The following is a 24,598-nucleotide window of genomic DNA, read 5'->3' on the forward strand; positions in this document are numbered from 1 at the left end:
GCCAAGCCAGAGAGGGCCACTGGGGAAGCACGGCAGTCTCAGGGGCCAGACAAACCACCCACTCTGGGTTAAAAAACTGTGTTATAAACATCCTCTTAACAGAATTTTTTTTTTTCTTTTTTTCATTGAAAAGCAAAAAACAAAATCTCTTTTTTGGTAAGTTGCTTTGTTTTGCTCACAAGTAAAAAAACAAAGTGCTAGATTTAACTTTTTTTTTTTCCTTGACATTAACTTTAGGCCCAAATATTGAGAAATCAGTGAAGGATTTGCAACGCTGCACTGTTTCTCTGACTAGATATCGCATCATGATCAAAGAAGAAGTGGATAATTCCATAAAGAAGATCAAAGCTGCCTTTGCTGAGTTACACAACTGGTGAGTAATTTGACTTAGGAACTGTAAATTTATGGTACTTGAGCTGTTCCTACAGGTAAAAGCATCAGATGGAAAATGTTTATTTAATGCATAAACACCACAGATTTTTTTAAAATCCAGCAGATTTTTTAAAGCCCTGCCGGCAAAAAAGCATCTATCTTGGGAGTAAAAAAGAAGAGAAGGTGTTTGAATAAAAAGAAACCTGATACACATAATTCATTGGAGTTTGAAATTGTCCCATATGTATATGAATGATGTAGAACAAAACCTCAACAAATGATATTTTTGACAAGTCCCTGGAAGGTTAATACTGTGAATGCTACTAAGAAAACAAAATATTTTCCAGTGATATCATTATAAAATTTAAAAAAAAAAAACTTCCTTAACAAAACTCAGAAACATCGTACATAAGTTTCGTGATAGAATCCCATTCTTGGGTGTCTTTAAGACTAGAATTAGGAAATAATACACGAATGTGGTTTTGGTCCTGCCCCTGAGCTGCAACTGATTTGTGTGGAAGACATATCTTTGAGTCTCATGCATTAGCTCATGTCCACAATTGGAATGAAATATCTGTTAGTAAAGGTTAAGTTACTAACAGTAGAAAAATGTTCTCAGTATATCAGCCAGGACTGTTTTCAGTTTCAACTGACAGAAACCCCCGTCACATTAGCTAAAAGACGAAAGGAAATTTATTGACTGATGTAAATAAAAATTCCAAGAGAGGATTCCTTCAGGCACATTTGGTTCTAAGCCCAAATTATGTCACCAGGACTCAGTTTCTCCTTCTCTTTTCCTTCCCCCTCTTGCTCCCTAGCTCCCTTCTTGTTCTTGGTGTCTCCCACAATCTCCTAGTTCATTTTTGGCTTCATTCTTAGGCCCCATCTCTCTGTGTGGCAGCAAAGATGACCCCTGGCAGCTCCAGGCTTGCATGATCCTTAGTCCCTGGGTCTCAGGGAGGGCTTTGTTTCCAGTAGTTTCAAGAAAAGTCCAAGGGCTAATTCCCATTGGCTGGATTGAGTAATGTATCTGTCCCTAAACCAGTCATTGTGGCTAGAGGTTCGGAGTCATATGCCTAACACAGAGTTAGAAGTGAGATGAACATCACCTGAACCCCACGGACTGAGAGTTGAAGAGCAGTGGTTCCATCGAGGAAAATTGCGGTGATAACATCAAAAGAAAGGAGGAAAATGTAGGACAAAGAAAACACATGTCCATAATGCCCAAGTTCATATAACATGTTCACTATATCGCCTTACCTTCCCATTATTCTGGAATTTGACCACATGTTCTGCCTGTTTTCCTACTCAAAGTCCATCCTGTGACACAATGTGCTTTTTAGCAGAAACTGATGATGGAGTTGTGTAAATCTAAGAATTAAGCCTAGCACTAACTGAATCTAAAATTCCTGGATTTTAAACCATCTGCTACATATAAGATCTTAAGGGTTAGAACACACCAAGGACTTGAAAGAAAATCATCTCTTTCAGTTATCATTTGGACTCTCAAAAGCCCCCAGAAGTGAAGAATCATTGACTCCTCCCCACGCATACATATACACCAGTCATGGTATCTGGACCTTACTAGAACTCTTCTCTTATTAATCAGATTGTAACCTAATTAATTGTTCAAAGCAGACTCCAAGAATATGTTTGAAAGTACTTAGAAAAGTATCTTAGTTCTCTAGTGCTGTCATAACAAAATTAACACAAGTGGGTTGCTTTAAAGAACAGAAAATCATTTTCTCACATATCAGGAGGCTAGAAGTCTGAATTCAGGGCTTCACCTCTAGAGGAAGGTTCTTCTTTGTCTCTTTCAGCTTCTAATAGCTGCTGGCAATCCTTGGTGTTCCTGCGTTGTAGGTGCATCTGCCTCCTTTGTCACATGGTGTCTGTCTTCCCCTGTATGTGACTTTGCCAGTCTGTTTCTCTTTTTATAAGAGACCACTCAGAAGGATTAGGTTTAGGACCCATCCTACTCTGGTATGACCGCACTAACATAACAAAAGAAAACCTGTTTACAAACATGGTCATAATCACAGATACAGGGGCCAGGACTTCATCATATCTTTTCGGGAAATCCAATCCTTAACGGGAAGGTAAAGATGTAATACAAATGAAAGGTGTTAGTATTGTTGATGTTCTTAGTCTAAATTTTTATAATTATATGACTTTTCTAATCTATCCTTAATTAAGTTACCCTAATACTTAATGAACACACCCAACTTCCAGCCCTATTCTCTAGAGCTGGGACAGCAAACATTTTCTGTAAAGGGCCAGCTAGTAAATATCTCAGACGTTGTGGCCCATACAGCCACTGTGCAACTACTCAGCTTAGCTGTTGTGGCTCAAAATTAGCAATAAACATACAAAATGCAAGGGGCCAGATGTGGCTCTTCGGGGTCATAGTTTTCCAGCCTGTGTCTAGAGACATTAGTTAGCTGCTCAAAGAAGACCACTCTATCTAGTTCTTTTTGTGGCATTTTACAATAAACTCTTACTCGAGGTCCCTGTGTGATACCTTCTGAGTGACTCATACAGTAATTGACAAAGTGTAGCCATGACCTCAAATTACCTCACTCTTCTCCAGCTGCTCTGAGTACTTTTATTTTTATTTTTTTATTCCCTAGTAAAATGAACATCACATGGGTCATGAGACATCTTGAAATTTATAACACATTCTTTGAGTGTTTCTTCAGTCCTCAAGAGCTGAAAGCATGGGGCCAGGAAACTCGGCACCCAAGGAAATTGTATATCTTTTGCTCTGCCTATAATTCACATTGTGTTTTAAAAGGGTGGGGAGGATCACTTCTGAATGAGTTCTGCCAAGCAATACTGCTGTTTAAAAGTCACCTACTTGGCAAAATGGAACTTTTCCTCCAAAATGAAGAAGAAAAAAATTTAGGTCAACCATTTTCTGTGTGTTACTGCTACAAAATGAGTAAATTCCAGCACTTGTTTTCTGAACTATCGTTTAATAAAATAGTTGCATAAATCTTAGCTTAAAAATAAAACCTAAGTCCTGTTTGTCAACCATTTATATGCATTTCTGCCAAACGGAAAAACTTCACCAGCATTCAAAATAAGCCTTCAACCCAGCCAACATTGTGACGTACTTGAATAAAGCTGCCTTCTTATTTTCTAGGAGGGAGAAAAGGATGAATTTGGGGGATTGTGATGTTCTTGAAAATATCAGGTAGCTTACAAGTTTTAAAAAATGAAACTTACTGGTGGTGAAATAGGCCTTGGAGAGAACGTTGAATGTAGCCCACTTAATATAGTTATGACCTCAGAATTACATTGGAAGACATCTCCAAATTTGGAGGATGTAGAACAAGTCCTGGGAGCCCTGGTGGTGCAGTGGTTAGGATCTTGGTTGCTAACCAAAAGGTCGACAGTTTGAACCCACCAGCCACTGCTATAGGGTGGCTATGAGTTGGAATTGACTCAGTCGCAACGGGTTTGGTTTTTTTGGGTAGAAGAAGTCCTCTGGATATTTCCAAAGAGGGAGCTATCCCTGAGACCAATTAAATCATCTGGTGCATAAGCAACATGAACACATGTTCCAATTCTAGCTCATCATCTTCTCTCCTCACTTCGGGCCATTCAGTTCTCTCAACCTCAGATTACTTAACAGGCATTATATGTAGCTTAGAAATAAATAGAAATCTCAGGTGAGAAATTCTAAATATTCACTTTGTTACCAAAGTGCCAGCATGAGGTGAGCCCTGCCTGACCACATTCCACAAGAAATACTGCTGGGTTCATGGGAGAATTCACTTGTTTGCACATGCCGTGTCCCACGTAAGCACATATCAGGGTTAAATGAACTACATGCTTATCCTTCCCGACTGGACTGTGAGGAATACCTTGTTCAATACAGTTATTGAAGGAAACCATTAAGTAGGTAAAATACAAAATCAGAGTTGGCATTTAACCAGGACACAGTTACATCAGGCTAAGTAACCATAATGTAGAGTGTTCTCATTTTCCCAGAAAGAATATGGGACTTGGGAGGGGAACAAAGATGATATAATACTCTCACAATACATTTTAACAGAAAATAAATTTTGCAACATGAGCATCTGTGTGAAAAGTCACATCAGGAACTAACATGAAACAGCTGGTTTCTTCTCTATATGATTGGCCCCCTACCACAACTGGAAAATATTCATCCTTTGGAATCATAGCTGCAGATATAATTGCTTTGTGTGCAGACTAGTCTAGCTTCTCGTCTCAAGTCTGTGTTTGTCTCCAAGTTGATTGTGAAAGCTTAAAATGAGCAATAAAACATTATATTCAAAAAACATGGAGAGAGAATACTTGATCGTCCTGCCATATGCTGGGGGAGAAAATATTCTAAAATCTATTAAAAGTTCTTCTAGGTGTTGTTGTCAATTTAGTATCCGATTTAAAGTAGTCTTAGAGAAAATGGAAGACTGTAATGAGCCAATGGAGGAGAGAGTATACTGGGGGCAGGGCGTGGGAGAACAAGGTGGCAGAGAACATGGGCTGGTGGGGGGCAGTAGTTTTAGGGTTTCCAAGGAGCAGCTTGTGGATTTGTTCTTTCAAATAGGAAAAGGAAATCAGGTAAAGCATGTGTCCTGTATAAAGGGGCCAGACATGTTCCTATACCTAGTTTTTATTTTTTCCTAAAGCAGTGCCTGTTCTGGCCCAAGCAAAATCTGGAAAGATCAGGGGTTTCAGCTCCCACATCCCAGCCCCTGCCCACTTCCCCTGTCTATGCCTCCTTTCCCTCCATCTTGGAGTTTCCTCCCTCACCACAAAGACATAGTGAACTTCATGCTGCCCCCTGCGGGCCAGGGGCTCTCTACCCTGCCACCACCACCACCATGGCAGCTTGTGATGGTGTTCCCATAACCCTTTCCTTTTTTCCTTATTAGCCACTGAAACTCATTTGTCTTGTGTCACTGATAACCTTATCCTTTTGATGATGGTGTGTCCTCCCTCCCAAAGTGGCATATCTGCGTTCCATCATGTTAAATGCTCTTTCGAGACTCCCTCCCCAGCCAGAGGTATGAGTCTAAAAGTGAGAATTTCAAGTAGAAGACAAAGCTATTTTGAGATACGTATATCTTCTTCCCATCCAGACCCACTGCAGTCAAGTTGATTCTGACTTATAGCAACCCTATAGGACAGAGTAAAACTAGGGTTTCCAAAGCCGTAAATCTTTACGGAAGCAGACTGCCACGTTTCTCCCATGGAGCAGCTGAGGTGTTCGGACTTGTGTAGGGGGTGCTTGGTTAGCAGCCAAATGCTTTTAACCACTGGGCCACCAGGGCTCTCCTATCTTATTCCGGCATCCCTTAAATCACACACCAACTAGGGCTTCAATATGGCACCGAAGCCCTGCAGGTAGCCAAGCAAAACCACACACAGATCATCAGTGTAATCAGCAGGGTGGCCCCAGACACAGAGCAGATATCATCACTGTGACACTTTAAACTCTGTATCCTTTTTATGGGATGTGAGCTTAAAGAAAGCCTTCCAAATGGGAAGTGGCCGGTGGGGCCGTCATATTTCAGAACAACCTTTGTGATGATCTTCCATGTGCCCAGTTTGCTGCTCCTTGGATGCCCAAATAATGTAAAATTGTAGCATCTGTCCTTGGAACCACTTGAGTCTGAGTCCGAATAAGGCCATTTTTCTTCACTTTTTCAGGTTTATCAAACAGCAGGATTCTCTCCTCGTTGGTTGGCGTACTTTTTGCCCCCACATTCTCGAAAACTTTAACTGCTTTTGTGAGTTGCCTGGCTTTCCAGACAATGCTAAAAGCCAAGTTTTTGTGTGCCTTTTTGCGCTTTTTTTTCTTCTCTTTTGTGAATAACTTAACATTGACTGAAAGATGATGCCTGTAAATTAATATTTACTTCTTTCCATACCAAAGTATATGTGTGTGCACTATAATTAAAAACACGTAGAGCTTTGTGATCATCCCTTGCCTAAGTCCTCCTTCCTCCCCCGAGAGATACTGATTGAACTGGGAGAAAGATGTGGCAGTCTGCTTCTATAAAGATTATGGCCTTGGGGTCTACTCTGTCCTATAGGGCTGCTGTGAGTCAGAATCGACTCATCGACAATGTGTTTGGGTCTTTTTTTTGTTGAGAGTTGTACTAAGAATAGGGATTTTTAAAAGAACCCCAGGTACTCTCTTGTGCATCTGTGGTTGGAGACCACTAGTTGAGAGTCTTACAAAGGGAGTGATACGTCTGAGGCCAGAGCAGTAGTTCTCAGTGGGGTGATCTTGTCCCCAGGCACATTTGGCATGTCTGGAAATATTTTTGACTGTCACAGCTGAGGAGAAAAGGGGGTACTATTGACATCTACTGGGTGGAGGCCAGGGGTGCTGGTAAACATCCTACAGTGCACAGGATAGTCTCCATAACAAAGAATTATCCAGCTCAAAATGTCAGTAGTGCCAAGGATGAAAAAGCCTGGGAGAGAGGAAGAGTGAGAGGAACAATGTGTCTGCTGTATCTCCTTGAAGGAAAGATGGAGTCACCCTCCTCTGCAACCCCAGACTCTCTGCCCCACACCCAATTCCCTTCAGAACCCACCACTGGAGACAGGAGGGAGGGGATTTCATTTCCAATCATCTGCATACCTAAAAGACACGCTATAGTGCCTTCCCTTTTCATATCAGTGCAGTAGGAAAATCATTTTCTCATATTGCCTGAAACATAAACCTACTAGCTACACATTTTAAAGGTCAGGTTACGTTTTTATTTCCTTGAGACCAGAAAAACAATTACATCAAAGTGTCAAAAATTTAGGGTTTTGTTTTTTTTCTCTGTTTTTCATTATAGATTTCAACTCAGTCTTTAGAAGAAAATGGAAGAATAAAGAAGGTTGTAGCTAGTGATAGGCAGTCACTTTCGTTAGCCATTCTGTGGCCTCTGTCTTTTTCTTATTTTTCAATAAAAGCAAATATCACAATGGGGACCAGTATTAGGATGAAGGTCTAAGGCATGTAAAGATAAATACAGTGGGGCATTGTTCCATTAAGAGTCTGTCTGGGAGTTATTATTTTTCTTTGGCTTTAGCCAAGCAGCAATATTACTTGATGTCCCTGGCATGCACAGCATATGTTCAAATATTCTAATGCCAGTGACATGATCAGATGTGCCAACCTTTGTGCTGTTTAAGCCGAATGAAAACAGAAGGTCTTTTTCTGTATCTTATGGTGCAGTAGTGGTTGAACAAATACTTGTTGACCATTTAACTACCCTCCCTTAATGAGAAGAATTATTGGCATTGTGGAGCTATATATACTTTGATAGGAGCGTGGGGGAAATATGTATTAGGTGAAACAAATTCTAGACTCAGACCTGTGTCACAGAATAGATGCTGTGACAACAAGCAAACTTGGTGTCTGAGTTCAGTCACATGGAGGATGTTGATAGAATCATGGGTAATGAGTAGAGATTCCAGCTTAAAACCAATATGGCCAATATAGTAAGCATTCCTAGTATACACACTAGAACCAGAATTCTCTGGAATAGTGTAGTTATGATGCTTTTCTTGATGCCATTCAACAAGGGATGTTTATAATGGGATTACCAGTAGGAGAGCTGATGTTAGGAGCCTTTTCAGCTACTCAGCATTGTTATATGATAATTTTAAGAAGACTTCAGTTTCCTGTTAAAATATCAGGAATGTGTTAAACCATTACTGTGTTTTACCAGCTCCTTAGACTAAATATCTAATGAATATGAAATCAAGGGGTTTTTTTTAATAGTATTTTAAAGAAAGTTAATAAAAGGTCTCTATATCATTGTGCTTTGAAAATGAATACAGTGTTGCCATTTATTAAAACCTGTACAAAGGAGACTTTTCTGACTAATAATCCCTTTCCTTCTCATGAAATGGTTTTTCTGAGTGCCTCCCTGCTTACGACTTGTACAAAGCACTAGACAAAGGAAATTAAATAAACGTGTTCCTGCTCTCCACCCCCAATATCTGACAGAATGCCAGCATATTAAAAGCAGGATGGTGATGAACACACACCTGCAAAGGATATCAGGAGCCAGAAATAGAAGAGGCTGATAAATATATTTATGCCTCAAGAGAGCCATATGTGTATGGTTTGGTTGCTGGCCTAGCTGACAAACTGCCCAAAATGGCTCCTTTTCCTCATTCTGCACCAGTCTGATAAACAGAAATAAGCCCCAGGATCCGTTCTGAAATTGTGAAAAGGGCAAATACCATATAACATGGAGAAACTCAAGGTTCCAGTGACTTTGTGACTAAGGCAAGTCCCCATGGTACAGTGTATTTCAAATCCTGCCTCCACACATTGCCGCCTTTATGAATAAGTGTCATTCTAAATAGGTGTAGCTCACTGTTTGGAGGTGAAAGCTTCTCTTTTCCTATTTCCTTTCCTCCCCGAGGTTTTTCTCTGCAGTAGATGTTTCCCCAGGGCCACTGCAAGGACTATATGAATCTGTTGACATGAAGGAAGAGCAGCTTGACAAATACCAAAAGTACAGAACTGGCCTTTTCAGTTCTGGTACAGTCCCCCGGAAAACGGCAGAAATAGCACCTTGTATTAATAGCCTTGCTGAGCTACACGTGTGGATTACCTCCATACGTTATACCCGTCACACACTTAGCATCAGAAGGCAGCTCTCCTTTCGCTGCAGCCTTCTTTGGGGGATAACAGACCCACAATAAGAGCTGGAGGACAAGAAGTTGATTCTGACTTCAGCTTGAAATCTGAAAAGATTTCTGAATCTTTTCAGCAAACGAAGGCTACCAGCTAGTCAGCCAGCCAGCCTGGTAACATGCTTCTGAAAAGAAACAGTTCATTTTCATCATAGAGTAGAAATATAAAAAGGAATTAAGCAAATTGTTTTATCTACACATTTCCGTAGGGAGCGTATGTATCATTTTGTGTGTGTGTGTGTGTGTGTGTGTGTTTATTTACAGTATAATCCATTTTCACTGGGAAAATAAGATGAATTTGTTCTTATATACTAGTATAAACTTAAAATACGGTATAATACTAAAAGGTGATATATCCTATATCAAAATTTCAGAATGGGTCTTGGAGCTTATTTCTATTTATTAGACGGGTGAAGAGAGAGAGTCTTTTTGGACCATTTCGCAGCTAAGGCAGCAACAAATCATGTAGAAAGGCTATACCTGAAGTCAGTATAATAGAATTGCCTTATATGTATGTTACATCAGTCTTCCAGGGACTCTAAACCTTTGGTTCTTAGTAGGCCGTGTTCTAATAAAAATCACATTATCCAAGGTTTGTTGACCACTTAATTAGGCAGCATGAGATGTAGAGGTAGAATAGGGTGTAAATCCCACCTGCACACATTCTGACTCTGAAACCGCCTGAGTTTCTTCTCTTGAACTATAAAACAGGGGTACTGCTATCACTTTCTAGGGTTTTTGTGAAGATTGGTGTACAAGATAGTGTATTTACCAGATCATTCTAGGAAATATCTAGCCTGGCCCATGGTACATGTTCAATAAAGATTGGTTCTGTTCTGTTTCATATAAACGTTTAGTACTTTAGGAAAAATGTTTAGGGAAAAAACATTTAGGAGAAATGTTTTTACTCTAACCAAGACACTGAAAAGAAGTTACCCTTCTCCAATTTTTTGTTTATTCGGTATGCAGTAGATCTCAGCTGTGAGATATGAATAGTCCATCACACCTTTTAGGAGTTTACTTCTAGATGAGGAGAGAAGTAAGGCAAGGGGGCCCCCAGTTCTACATGGCCACAGTTGCTTCCAAAACGTCCTTCCTTCTCCTCTCATGTCTTTCCATGCCTTCCTCTTTTCTTTTTTCATCTGTCTAATAGAGGAATGTGTGCCAAGCCAGTGCTTCTCAAACTTTGCAGTGCATAAGGAACATCTGAATGCATTCCCAGAGATTCTGCTTCTGTGGGTGTGGGATGGAGCCCAGGAACCTGCATTTAATGAGTACAGTGGGTACCAGTGTAAGTGGTCTGAGGACTACAATCAAAGAAGCACTGCTAAAAACACCAACAAAAGTTGCTGTTCAGTCGATTCTGACTCATGGCAACCCCACATGTGTCAGAGTAGAACTGTGCTCCATAGGGTTTTCAATGACTGATTTTTTTCTGAAGTAGATCACCAGGGCTTTCTTCCAAGGTACCTCTGGGTGGACTTGAACCTCCAACCTTTTGGTTAGCAGCTAGAGCACGTTAACCATTTGCACCACCCAGAGACCCCACTGCTAAAAACATAGTGAGGGATAAAAGATGATCTCTTTCCTAGAAAAGCCCAAGGTCTAGGGGTGCAGTCAGAAACAAGTAGTATAACGCAGGATGGCAAATACCGTACGAGGGGTATACTTAAGGGAGGGCACAGTCAACTCTGGCTAGTTAGGAAAGGGTCAGGTTGACTGAATTTGCTAGACAGAAAAGGGAAAAAGAAGGTCCCATGCAGAAGAAGCAGAGGAACCAAAAGCACAGATGATCATCATCTGCTCTGGGAACAGCACATTCCCTGGGTCTTACTCCATCAGTAAGAATTTTGACACATTCCTCCCAAATCAGAAAATTTATTTATAAATTATATATGTGTGCCATTGTTAATCTGTATACTAAAGATTAGAAAACTCTGCTTTTTAATGAAAAGTGACTACATAGAGTTTAATAGCTTAATTGTGCCCCCCACTTTGGAAGCCACTGGGCTAGGGCAGTGGGTTCCTGAGGGAGAGTGACAAAACATGAGACTGGAGGTGCCCAGTGGTGAAGAGCCTTACGGTCCAGACCAAGAAGTACACATTCCTTCCCTGCCTCCTCACTAGAGAGCCGAGGAATTCTGGAGCCACCAGGAGCAAGGAACAGTCAAGGTTAGACCAGGCTACCTTGGATTGGATGTGGGCCAGCATGTTGGTGACTTCTTTTGCCACATCTCTCTCTTCTAGGTTCTGTTTCTAGGTTCTTTAGGTTCAACGATCATGATGGCTTCTGCATAGGCCCTCCACTCTTCCCCATGCCCTCCCCCAGAAAAAAAAGACTGAAAGGAAATACAGCAGAGTGTTCAGAGTGATTGGCTGTATTTTGAGTCTGAGGCAAAGAGAGATTTTGCCATATTTTGTTTTATTTTGAAAATTGTTTTGTTTTTATCCTCCTTTCTATATTTTCCAGTTTGTTTTTAATGAGCATGTAGAATAAAGTAAAAATGTGAAGAAGAATGTTAACTTTGTTCCTTAAATGGTTCCCTTGTGCTATGAGACAGTTAACATGCACAGACGGAACAGCTTGCTTTCTCTCCCATAAGTGTAGCTTTTCCAAAACACAGAGGTGGTAAATCATATCATTTTTATATCTACTGAAAGAAAAATACTAACTGTATTACTTTCCCTGAATAGTGATTTCCATGGAAAGAAACAAAACTAAGCAGTACTTAGCAAAGGTAAGAACTTAGGTTATTAAGCAAAGACATACATGAAATTCTAAATGGAGGTATACGAGGAATATAGATTTTTCCACTGAACATGCGGAGTTGTGGGATTTGTAGAATTTATAGAATCACTGCAGCTCAGATGTCATTTTTAAAATTCCAAGAAGTAAAAGAAATCCTTCTGTTTTTTTTAAATGCCTACGTACTTTATGAGAACTCTGGAATTTTATAAGTGTTGGGAGTTGGTGCTTGTGCTAAATCTGCACGTGTCCCATTTCAAAACTGCACCTCAGACAGTGTGATGAAGTACTCATTGATTGTAGCTTCACGTCATTGTAGGGTTCTAATTTAAATACGCAGACTAAGAGATAGTAACAGATTTTATTATCTCTGATAAAAGAAATAGGAATAAAATGGCCTCCATCTGATTGGCAAACGAAGCGCAGTTGCGTTCATTGATGGCTGGGGGAGTTTTACTCTGCATGTTGAGTGGGATTCAGGCTTAGAGACACCGCTTCTTTATTTCCCTGGCAGTCACCATTAGTGGCCAACTTTTCAAAGCGTTGTGACCCCACCCCAGTCTGCGTGCTGTAGTCATGTCTGTTGGGTTTTTGAACGTTTACCAAATATCAGTGTGTGGTCTCTAGACTTCTTCGGAAAGTTCATTTTGTCAACACTGCTGCATTCAGGAAAAAGAATTTCATTTATTATTTTTTCTAGTTATAAAAAGAATGCTGCCTAAAAAAAGGGGAAGGCAGGGAATGTAGCTTGTAAAACCTAAATGCAAAAAATGTACAGAGTCAAATGTAGAATAAAATTCAAATTCCTAAAAAAGGCCAGACCTCAACTCTTCAAAGATTGGACTGGACTGTGGGACATAAAATGATACTCGTGAAAAGTGTGTGCTTCTTAGCTCAACTAGATACCTGAGACTAAACAGCTTCTGTCCAGAGGTGAGATGAGAAAGCAGAGGGGGTGTCTTAGTCATCTAGTGCTGCTATAACAGAAACACCACAAGTGGACGGTTTTAACGAAGAGAAGTTTATTTCCTCACGGTTAAAGTAGGCTGAAAGTCCAAATTCAGGGCATCAGCTCCAGTGGAAGGCTTTTTCTCTCTGTCGGCCTTCTTCTCGTCAGTGTTCCCCTGGACTAGGAGCTTCTCTGCGCAGGGACCCCAGTCCAAAGGACGTGCTCTGCTCCCGGCACTGCGTTCTTGATGGTGTAAGGTCCCCCTGTCTCACTGCTCACTTCTGTCTTTTATATCTCAAGAGATTGCCTCAGGACACAATCCAGTCTTGTAGATCCAGTCCTGCCTTACTAACACAACTGCCACCCATCTTCCCTCATTAACATCATAGAGGCAGGATTTACAACATATAGGAAAATCACACAGTACCAGGAATCATGGCCCAGCCCAACTGATATACACATTTTTTGGGGGACATAATTCAAACCATGACAGGGGGGTTAGGTGCTGGTTGAACGGACACGGGAAATCAGAGGTGGAAAGGAAGAGTGTGCCGTCACAGTACAGGGAGAGCATTTAGGGTCACATAAAAATGTATGTATAAATTTTTGTATGGGAGACTAACTTGAAATGTAAACTTCATTTAAACTACAACAATAAACAACAACAAAAAGGCCAGACCTACTGGAATGATAGAGACTAGAGGAACCCCCGAGACTATAGCCCTAAGATACCCTTTGAACTTGGAACTGAAGCTATTTCTGGAGGTCACCATTCAGCCAAATAATAGATTGGCTTATAAAATAAACAGTATCAGCCGTGAGTAAGGTAGTCCCTTAAACAATCAACTGTATGAGACCAAATGGTCAACTTTTTACCCAGAAGATGAGAAGGCAAGGAGGCGAAGGGAAGCTAGATGAATGGAAACAGAACAAATAGAATGGAAATAATGAGAATGCTGACACATTGTGAAAATTGTAACCAGTGGCACAGAACAATTTGTATAAAAATTGTTAAATGGGAACCTAATTTGCTGTGTAAACTTTCACCTAAAACACAATAAAATATTATTTTAAAAAATGTACAGAGTAGAAAGTGACAGACCCAGGAATCCCAGCAATGCGGCAAAAAAAAAAAAAATGGCCATGGCCAATGATTTGATAATGAGCCCAGGGTTAATTTGCAACAGTGAAAGTGGAGAGTAGGGTAGGAGAGAGGTTTCTCAGGTAGACTGCAGAGGACTTAATCATGCGGACAGCTAGGGAAAAGAAGTCCTGGAAACTCAGTAAGAGGTTAACCCAGTAACCAGCATCCAGGAGGATGAAAGGTGGAGAGCAGAATGGAGAAGGGAGGAACCAGGCACTGGCAGCATGCAAGATCACTGTGCACCATCTGCAGGCACCTGTCATAGGTGTTAGGGCCGCAGATCCTCCTGACCCTGGGAATACAGACCTACACAGAGGTCCAGAAGTCTTGTGCATTTGTGGCTGTCAAGCCAAGGACAGAAGCTTCGTTGACAGCTGCAGTAGTTGAGAAATTGGTGAGCTGAAATCCCTGACCAGTTTTGCCCTGTGCCCAAGAATTGCTGGTAATACCTTGGGAGTTGGACTGGGAGTGGTTCCCATGGTAACAGTACATTATGTCTTAGTGTATGAAGGAAGTTTCATACACCTCCACCTAAGAGAAGGGACACAGATGCCTAAACACTTGGGCAGTACAGGCAGCATCTTCCATCACTGCTAGCTAGTAAAGGGCAAACATAACTCTCCAGTTCAAGGCCCCTCCTAGCAGCCACCGGACACCAGCAGACTGTCAGGAGCTCAGCTGCCATTCCCTGATGCAGTAAGAAGGAGGAGAGCCCACACGTGGGGGAAATGTTTTTCCATTACTCTTTTTTATTTAGTGAAGGAAATAGAAATTCTTTATACTGGGAAGCCTGGCTTTACAGCTTATCACTTATTTGCAGGCTTTATACTATTCGTTAGAGGCCAGGAAAGCTGAAATATTACATGAGCATTCATTAGAATCCGTTCTCCCCACCAATCTCTACATTCTCACTCTCTATAGTGGGCTGGAGGACAGGAGGTTTTCTTCAGCCTGTCCCTCTCCAGCCTCATTTCCTCTTGATGTCTCTACCTGCTTTGTTTTGCTTACGGAAGCTCAGAATTGAAGGACTTTATTCACTAGAAGGTCCTGAAGCAAAATTGTCTGGTCCAGTGGTCCCAGGCAATTTCTCTCATCACAGTCTCCCTGAGGGGAACTCATCCGAGATGGACCATGGCCTAGTTTTAACTCTAATCTGTGTTAATCTGGATACTGTTGCAGATATAGTTCTCAAATTACCTTTGAAATTCTGCTTTAATTCCTCAGTATCCATCAGCAAGTTCTATGGCTGCCCGCTATGATAACGTTTTTATATTTATGAAGAACACTGGACGTGACTTGGCTCATCCAAGCTTCCAAACAAAGCAATTTTGTCATCGGTGTCTTGATCTTCAAATTTCTGGAAGAGTCTTTCTCAGGGTAGAAATTGACCAGTCTGTTTCTACTAAAGTGCCTTTAAGATTCTTTTTATTATTGTTATTAGTCCTCTATAGGAAGGAATCAAGACAGTGGAAACATTTTTATAAAATGACACTTTATCTGTGTGATTAACTGTATAATAAACCATAAAGGCTTTGCCGTGGTCATCTCCTCCCCACACCTTATTGCTTTGATAATAAAAGCTTTTTTATGGCAGCAAAATAAAAGTTTACTGTCCAGACAGTTTAGATAAAATGAGAAGATGTGTATTTTGGAACGTTAAAGGGCACATCTGAAACGTGAGGTCAGCACGGGTTTTATGTGACTGTTGATGCAGAGTGTGTTTGATGTGTCTTAAGTCTGGTGCCCTTCAGAATGCTCTACCCACCCCATCGAGAGAACTTTTAGTGGCCAGTGAAAAGCCAGTTAAAGAGTTCTGTATTTCTGTCCCTTGGTGGTACAAACAGTTAATGCACTTGACTGCTGTCATAGTTTGAATTATGTCCCCCAAAAAATGTGTGTGTCAGTTTTTCTGGGCCATGATTCCCAGAATTGTGTGGTTGGCTTCCATTTTGTGATTGTAATTTTATGTTAAAGAGGATTAATTAGGGTGGGATTGTAACACTACCCTTACCGAGGTCATATCCCTGATCCAATGTAAAGGAAGTTTCCCTAGGGTGTGGCCTGCGCCACCTTTTACCTTACAAGAGATGAAAGGGAAGCAAGCAGAGAATTGGGGACGTCATACCACCGAGAAAGCAGTGCCAGGAGCAGAGCATGTCCATTGGACCCAGGGTCCCTGCGCATAGAAGCTCCTAGTCCAGGGGAGCATTGATGAGAAGGCCAACAGAGAGAGAAAGCCTTCCCCTGGAGCTGATGCCCTGAATTTGGACTTTTAGCCTACTTTACTGTGAAGAAATAAATTTCTCTTTGTTAAAGCCATCCACTTGTGGTATTTCTGTTGTAGCAGCCCTAGATGACTAAGACAACTGCTAACCAAAAGTTTGGAGATTTGGGCCCACCCAGAGGTACCTTGGAAGAAAAGCCTGGTGATCTACTTCTAAAAAACCAGCCATTGAACTATGGAGCACAGTTCTATCCTGACACATATGGGGTCATCACGAGTCAGAATTGGCTCAACGGCAGCTGGTTTTAGGTATTTCTGTCAAGTACAAAGGGTCACTTTGAAAAGCAAAAACATTCAAACAGGGCTTTGAACCAGTTTATTCCAGGTTGAAACCCTGCTGAGAATTTCCATTTCTAAAAAGTTCCCAGGAAGTTATACATAAGAATCACCTGGGGATCTTATTAAAATGTAGATTCTGATTCAGTGTATCTAGGTGGAACTGCAAATTCTCAGCAGAGAACAATGTTAGAAATTCAAATTCTCAGCACGGATTCAAACCCTACCGAACCTGGTTTGAAGCCCTGTGTTGAAAACCTAGAATTGCAGGTGATTATTGGGGAAAAACACAAAGTTCAACAATAGTTTATTACCACCCCAATTTGCGATCAGAATCATCAACTTACCTATTTTGATTCTGAGCCAAACCTTTTGTATTTGGTGAATAGAGTTACACTTTTATTCATAAGCTATTTCTCAAATAATTAGATTCCATCAGTTACCAAAATTATGTAAATTTTTACATAAATATGATTTATATGCAAGCAGTAAAATACACCAAGAAGTTTCATTATTGTTATGCCTTAAAAAAATGAAACTGTTGTCCTCCCTTACGTTCACTACTATCAAGCAGTTTTTTTGTTGAGCAACCCACAGTAGTCTAAGATAATAAAATTGAACGGAAGTGGTAATTGAGTGGAAATATAAAGGAAGACTTGGAGTTAATTAGGTGTTGACGAGTGTTGTCTTCCAGACATAGGGAAGGGCATATGCCAAGGTCCTGTGGCCAGGAGAGAGCAGGGCCTGTACCCCCTGGAGTGTTACAAAGTTTGTTTTTGTTGTTGTTGTGTGCCATTCAGTTGATTCCAACTCATAGCAATCCCATGTGACCGAGTAGAACTACCCCATGGGGTTCTCTAGGCAGTGATCTTAACGGGAGCAGATCACCAGGTCTTTTATCCCATGGAGCCACTGGGTGAGTTCAAACCACGAACCTTTCAGTTAGCGGCCAAGCACATGACTGATCTTGGTTTGCATCGGGTTTAGCATCAGTGCATAGCAGAGCCCTGACTTAGCAAAGATTCATTGGCTTGCCTTCACGCACCTGAGTTTTGAAAACACAATCATATACAGCAGTTCATGAATTATTATGATGCTTGAGGATGATCTTCTTTTGTTGAAATACCCAGAGGAATGGAAGCATGGTTTGATGCCAGCTTCACAAGCTTTCTCCACATCCTCAAGTGTGCATTAAGCAGATTAACAATTTATCGTGTATAACCTTCATCCCTCTTCTTGCTAGCCCAGAAGGTCTGAACGAACAGTCGTATGAATATCCAGCTTTGTTTAATATGTGTTAGACCTGGGGATATATATTATACCCCAGCCATCCATCTTGTAAACTCTCTGGGCACATTATTATGTTGACAAATTTAATCAACACAAATTTTATCATGATCCTGGTAGCTGGTAAAGAAATTAGCAAAGGCCCCTTTCCACACCATTCTCCCGACCCAGCACACATACACAGAGGCTGCACGATTCCCAACTCCATGGTCTATGGCCTTGTAAATGAATAATTTCTTTTATAAGGATCAGTACAAAGCTGGTTCCTATGAGGTGGAAGTTAAAGATGTCCCAAATGTCCAACTTTTCCAAATTGCTGTATCACGCCATCATCTCTAACATCAACTACTCCTCCTCCCTTTGGTACTCTCCCTGCTGTCTTTGGGTTCTGTAATTTTCTGCAACGTCTCACAGAACTCAGGAACCATTATCACAGAAATGGCTTGTAGAGGCTGGCGAGTCCCAAATCTGTGGGTCAGGTGTAGGCTTCTCCTCATGACCACAGGGACCGACGAACCCAAATTGGCAGGCCAGATGACAGGCTGCTGGCTCACAAGACTGTAGAAGCTGGCGAATCCCAGAATTGGCAGGTCAGACAGAAACCTGCTGACTCAATTCCCAAGAACCAGAGGTCAGACAATGACAAACCAGATGTAGGATCCAGATGCAGAGAGAGAGCACCCCACCAGAGCACTCATTTATATACATTGGATGCAAGCCACACCCCAGGGAAGAGTGTGACTTGAGTAAGGGTGAGACTTGAGTCACACCCTCCTGCAAGGCTGTGACTCATGATACACCCCACGCTAATCCTGCCTCATTAACATATAGAGGTTGGGATTTACAACGCATAGAAATGGGGTTTAATTGCATCAGATCACAAAATGGAGGACAGCCACACAATACTGGGAATTATTGCCTAGCCAAGCCAACACACAACACCAGCTACCACATTAGGGTTCCATACACCTTATTTGCATGGTCCCACCCAGTCATTGTGTCGGGGGTCACAAAGACTGGGGCTATAACGGCCATATTAAGTGATTCACGGCACCGCACCTTGGTTGGGGGTGGGCTGGGGAGTGAGGACTGCAGATACCCAGAGACTCTCCTTCTCAGAGCCCTTCACTGTGTGGGGCTATCTTGTGTTAGCTCCTCTCCGGCCCACTGGGAATCTGAAGACATGCCAGTCTTGTATCACCTGCATGTATTTCCTTTAGTCGCATGCCATGCATGCTCTCAAAACCTGGGGAGTCTGTGTAGGAGCCTTCTAGTTTATTGGCAGAGGAGGAGGCCCGATTTCTTCTTGTATTTACCATTTTCTTCCCCCTCTGTTTTTTCCTGTTTCCCCAATGTGTACTGTAGGTCCTCATGTTCTTCCTCTCAGCTATCCCAAAATCAGTGTCATCGCCACAGAGTGGCAGGAATGTTTGTCTGTTTTATCCACTGTTGTATTTCCAGCCCCCAAATCATTGCTTGGCACATGGTAGACAGGCAGTAAATATTTGTTGAATGAATGAATGTTCTGTCCATCTTCCCATTTCTAGTCCCTTCTATGATATTCCGATTCAGCCCTCACCAACCTTGTTCAACTCTGCTTCATTCTGTTGGTGAAGAGAATGGAACAGAGGTTACCTTTGGGTCTCACATAATCTGTAGTTCCATCATTATATAACCCAGAAGTCAGCTGGGCTCTCCCAGGCCCTTAAGCTCCAAATAAATTGTCGTGGCTAAGCACCAAGGCCAAAGCCCAGTCCAGTTTTACCAGTTTGGGGGCTGGGGGCAGTGTTAACATTTTGATGTTCACCTTGCCTCCAAGATGTTACCTCCTCACAACTGTTCAGCCATTTAGCCTTGCCTTGACCCGGATGTGAAATACAGCGCCTTCCATAGTTACCATGTGTATGTAGCCACACATATTCAAACCATTCATACCAAGCACACTAGATTTATGAAGATCTGGGTATCCCAGGAAAGGCTCACACCATACACCTCGTGGTACACAACTTACAATAACTTATCAGCATTCTACCTCCTGGAAGTTCTTTGGCCCACCCATCACTGGTGATTTCTCCCAGGCTGTTCACCTTCCACAGCCCCCAACCTTCTTTCTAACTCAACTCTTCCCTTTCCTTCTCTTCCCTTCTCTCTCTCTCCTTCTTTTTCTCTTCTCCCCTCTTCTCTCTTCTCCTGTCCCCACCTGTCCCCTTCCCTTCCCTTCCCTTCTTTCTCTCTACTACTTTTTCTCTTCTTCCCTCTCCCCTCCTCTCCTGTCCCCTGCCCTTCCCTTTTCTCCCCTCCTCTCTCTTTCCCTTTCATTCTCTTCCCTTGTTTCCCTTTCCTTCTCCTCTCTTCTCCTTCATGTTAGGTGTCATTCAGTCAGTTTCGACTTACAGCAAACCTGTGTACAACAGAACAAAACGCTTCCCAGTCCACACCATCCTTACAGTCGTTGCTATGTTTGAGCCCATAGTTGCAGCGACCTGTGTCCGTCTATCTCGTTGAGGTTCTTCCTTTTTTCGCTGACCTTCTACCGAGCATGATGTCCTTCTCCAGGGACTGGTTCCTAACATGTCCAAAGCACGTGAGATGAAGTCTCACCATCCTCAGTTCTAAGGAGCATTCTGGCTATACTTCTTCCAAGACAGATTTGTTCGTACTTCTAGCAGTCTGGTATATTCAGTGTTCTTCGCCAACACCATAATTCAAAGGCATCAGTTCTTCTTCAGTATTCCTTGTTCATTGTCCAGCTTTCGTATGCATATGAGGTGATTAAAAATACCATGGCTTGATCAGGCACACCTTAGTCCTCAAAGCATTTCTTCAGGAATAGTAGTTACCTGTATATTTGTAGCTGGCCTCCTGACACCCAGGTCTCTAGGTTCTCACCTTGTGTCCCAAACAGCTTAGCCATTAGCCTTTGTTTTGCTAAGCTAAGATGGAACTGCCTTCTCTGTGAAAGCTGTAAAAAAATAAACTGTTTGCCTCTATTATAGCTGCATTTGTGAACCTGGCAGGGCAGCCAAGTGTACTTTAAAATTACAAGAGCACAAGTCTATTGACTCAACCCAGTATTTTATTCAGTTAACAAGTGTATGTTGATTTATGCATAGATTGTCCCTGGAAAGATACCTAGAGACTGGTAACAATGGAGACCTTCAGGGAAGGGACCTGAGTAAGTTGGGATAGAGGTGAGATAAAGACTTCCTTCTCACCATTACCTTTTTGTGACACATATTTCCTATATTTAAAACACATTAAAATTATATAATGTCAATAAATACGGTACAGATGTCCTGATATGCTCGTTACACTAAAGTGATCATATCCAGTAACCTTAAGCTATAATGCATCGTGGGAATAGCTAATGTCATCTGTGGTTGATGGATTAGGCTTAGTGCCCAGTTCTGGAGAATTTGCTATTCACTGTACACGTCAGTTCTTTCCACTAGGATTTCCTGGTTGGACAGAGGTGAGCTCCTCGGCACACAGCATACTAAAGTCCTTACTTTCCAAGTGCTTAGGTTACATCATCTGATTGAGGAATACCAAAACTACTATAGACAGATCCCAGAAACCACTTGTTACCTTGGTAAATAATACAAAATTCTCAAAAGGAAATAAATTTTCAGCATAGTTTACTTTTTCAAATAACACACTATGATTTTTAGAAAAATATATCTGATGGAACAATCTGGGTAGTAAACAGGATGATAACTGCAGTGGCAGTGGTTGAAGCACATCAAATATGAGTTCATAATTAAACTTACAAACAAACAAGCAAATAAGTCTCCTTGATCACCTTTGGAGGATGCTAAGGAATCCACTGTTATTTTGAAAACCGATAAATAAAAGGAGAGAATCAGGCATTTATCCTGCCTTACCTAAATAATCTGTATTTCTGCATAACCAGATAGTTCGTAAGGGAATATTTCTCTTCATGGAAGAATTCCAGGAAATAATTACAGAAAGAGTGATAGAATTATAGCATTCTCATTTTGCAATCCCTCTTGATTTATTGAATCTGGGCAATGTTCGTCAGTGCTACTATCATCAAAAAAGAGGGGTATCTTTTGTATTTCCTATAAATGTGTTATTAGATACAGAAATTTGATTAGATTTAGGTTTGATTTTTTTTTTCAGGAGGAATACTTTATAAGTGTGTTGTATTGTGTCATTATGTGTCTCCTGATTGAAATACGCAACATAAAGTGTACCTCCTGAGAAAAAAATCAAACGTGAATCTAACCAAATTTCTATATCTGACAGCAAATTTATAGGAAATACAAAGAAATGAGTCAAATAATACTATGGAGATGCAGTCAGCAACATCCATACTGGGAACACCTCTATAGGACAAAGAACCTGATTTCTTCAACAAATAAATGCAAAGATTAAAAAAACAAAACAGAGAGATAGAAGGAAACCTATAAATTAAAAGAGGTTTAAGAGACAAGTCAACCAGTTTGCAATGATTGGGCCTGTTTTAGATCCCGATTAAGCAATCTGTTTAAAAAAAATTTTATGGGGAAATTTGAATACTGAGGGGATATCTGATAATATTAAGAAAGTAATGTTTGAAGTGTTATAATAATAGTGTGGTTATGTTTTCAAAAAGTCCTTCTCTTTTAAAGATACATATTGAAATATTTATGGATGGAATGAAAATAAAAGGAGTATCTGATATATATGCTTGTATATACATAGAGAAAATGTGAAAGGGTACCATAAGAAATTTGTAGTCATGCTTTGCTTCTGGGAAGGGGAACTGGAGAACTAGGGGTCAAGATGGGAGAAAGACAAACTTTTGGACAGATAATTGTTTGTTTTGTGCAGATTTTACCTTTTAAAAAAACTAACCAAAAAATAAATGAAATAAAATGGGGGAAAAAAATTAATTTGAACCTTGAAATACTTATTTGGAGGAATTAGAAAGACGTAACCAAACCAGTTGCTGTCCAGTCAGTTCCAACTCATGGTGACCCCATGTATGTCAGAGCAGTACTGTGCTCCATAGGGTTTTCAATGGCTGATTTTTTCAGAAGTCAGTCACCAGGACTTTCTTCCGAGGCACCTCTGGGTGGACTCGAGCCTCTTACCTTTTGGTTAGCAGCCGAGCATTAACCATTTGCATATACACCATGGGGAAGAATTGGCCCAGACCATGTTTCTCAGAGTATGGACCCAGGACCGCCTGCATCAGAATTGGGCCCCTCACGCCCTCCCAGGCAGAATCTCTGAGGGTGGAGCACAGAGACATCTGAGAACTGCAGGCCTTGAAGGACCTAAACGCCAGCTTTTCAAATCTTCATTATTTTGTTTTGGAACTTTGGGATTTATAGGGCAAAAATACTCTCAAATTTAAATTCAAAGCAGCACAACTCTGAAAGTCTGAAAGACTTTTTTTTTTGGATTTGCTGACAATAATTTAATCAGCAGATGTCACTGTGTAATACTTGACTGCATCCCTTCCATGTTTCTCAATTTTGGAAAGGCAAAGTATGCTGCTGGCATTGTAGCATGGAAATATTTATGGTAATTTAGCATTATGTTTAATGAAAATAATTTTTCTTTTATTTTCACTGCTTATTAAAAGTTTATCTTTGATTAAGCATTCTTTGCTTTTGTTTTTATTTTTCCTCCCCAGCATCATTGACAAAGAAGTTTCATTAATGGCAGAAATGGATAAAGTTAAAGAAGAAGCCAGTAAGTAGACACATAATTGTTTGATTAAAAAAAAAAAACCATTGCTATAGAGTCACTTCTGCCTCATAGCAACCTGTAGGCCAGAGTAGAACTGCCCCATAGGGTTTCCAAGGCTATAATCTTTAGGGAGTCCTGGTGGCATAGTGGTTAAGAGTTCGGCTGCTAACCAAAAGGCTGGCAGTTTAAATCCACCAGTTACTCCTTGGAAACCCTATGGGGCAGTTTTACTCTGTCCTATAGGGTCACCATGAGTCAGAATCGACTCAACGCCAACAAGTTTGGTTTTTTTTAATCTTTACAAAGCAGGCTGCCACATCTTTCTCCCATGTAGTGGCTGGCGGGTTTGAACTGCCAACCTTTTGGTTAGCAGCTGAGTGCTTAACCACTGTGCCACCAGGGGTCCTTAATTGTTTGATTAACCCAAAAACCAAACACCAAACCCCCTGCCATCAAGTCGATTCCAACTCATAGCGACCCCATAGGGTTTCCAAGGCTGTAAATCTCTATGGAAGCGGACTGCCACGTCTTTCTCCTGAGGAGGCGCTGGTGGTTTCTCAGCACTGACCTTTCAGTTAGCAGCTGAGTGCTTTAACCACTGCACCACAGGGCTCCTTGTGGAGCCTCCTAATCAAAAGCAATCCAAAGGTGAGGCTGACTGTGATATTGGATTCTGAGCAGGGTCCTAAAATTTACACTGAAGTACTGGCTTATGAGCTTTGTGATCTTAGGCAAGTTACTTATTAGCCCCTGCAAAAGGATATGGTACATCCACCTCATAGGATTGTGTGGCCAGCAGGATAGGCAACAGTAAATGGTAGGAGTCATTTAAATTTTTTTAAAGTTGAAGGAGGCATAAAGGACTGCTTATAGTTAATTGAGTTTTAAGTTTAGTATTAAATTCTATAACAAATTTTCAAGCCTTCTTAACTTACAAATCTTGCTATACTATTTATACAGTTATACTCACTTGTTCTTTTTTAGGTTCAATCAATTTCAAGTTTACCAAATTAAATTCCCCTGAAAAAATTAGTTCCATTCTTAAACTTAGTTACTTAAATTCCCCTTAGCTTTTTGAGCTACATTTATAAATTTAATACACCTTTTCAAGCACTTCAGATGACTGTGAAAAGTTGACAAACCTAATAAGCA

The 24,598-nt window shown here is 41.0% G+C and overlaps 1 protein-coding gene across 3 annotated transcripts in view; it reads left to right on the plus strand.

Annotated features, from left to right (window-relative positions):
• SPATS2L (spermatogenesis associated serine rich 2 like) overlaps positions 1–24,598 on the plus strand; it is a 185,629-nt gene that overhangs the window by 142,551 nt on the left and 18,480 nt on the right. For all 3 annotated transcript variants that reach the window (XM_023732959.1, XM_004378201.2, XM_004378204.2), the window contains 2 exons: positions 238–373; positions 23,391–23,449. In XM_023732959.1, the coding sequence (XP_023588727.1) occupies positions 238–373; positions 23,391–23,449 (195 nt within the window). The remainder of the gene's footprint in view (positions 1–237; positions 374–23,390; positions 23,450–24,598) is intronic.

This window comes from Trichechus manatus, unplaced genomic scaffold, assembly GCF_000243295.1.
Source record: "Trichechus manatus latirostris isolate Lorelei unplaced genomic scaffold, TriManLat1.0 scaffold00056, whole genome shotgun sequence".
Taxonomy (NCBI): Eukaryota; Metazoa; Chordata; class Mammalia; order Sirenia; family Trichechidae; genus Trichechus; species Trichechus manatus.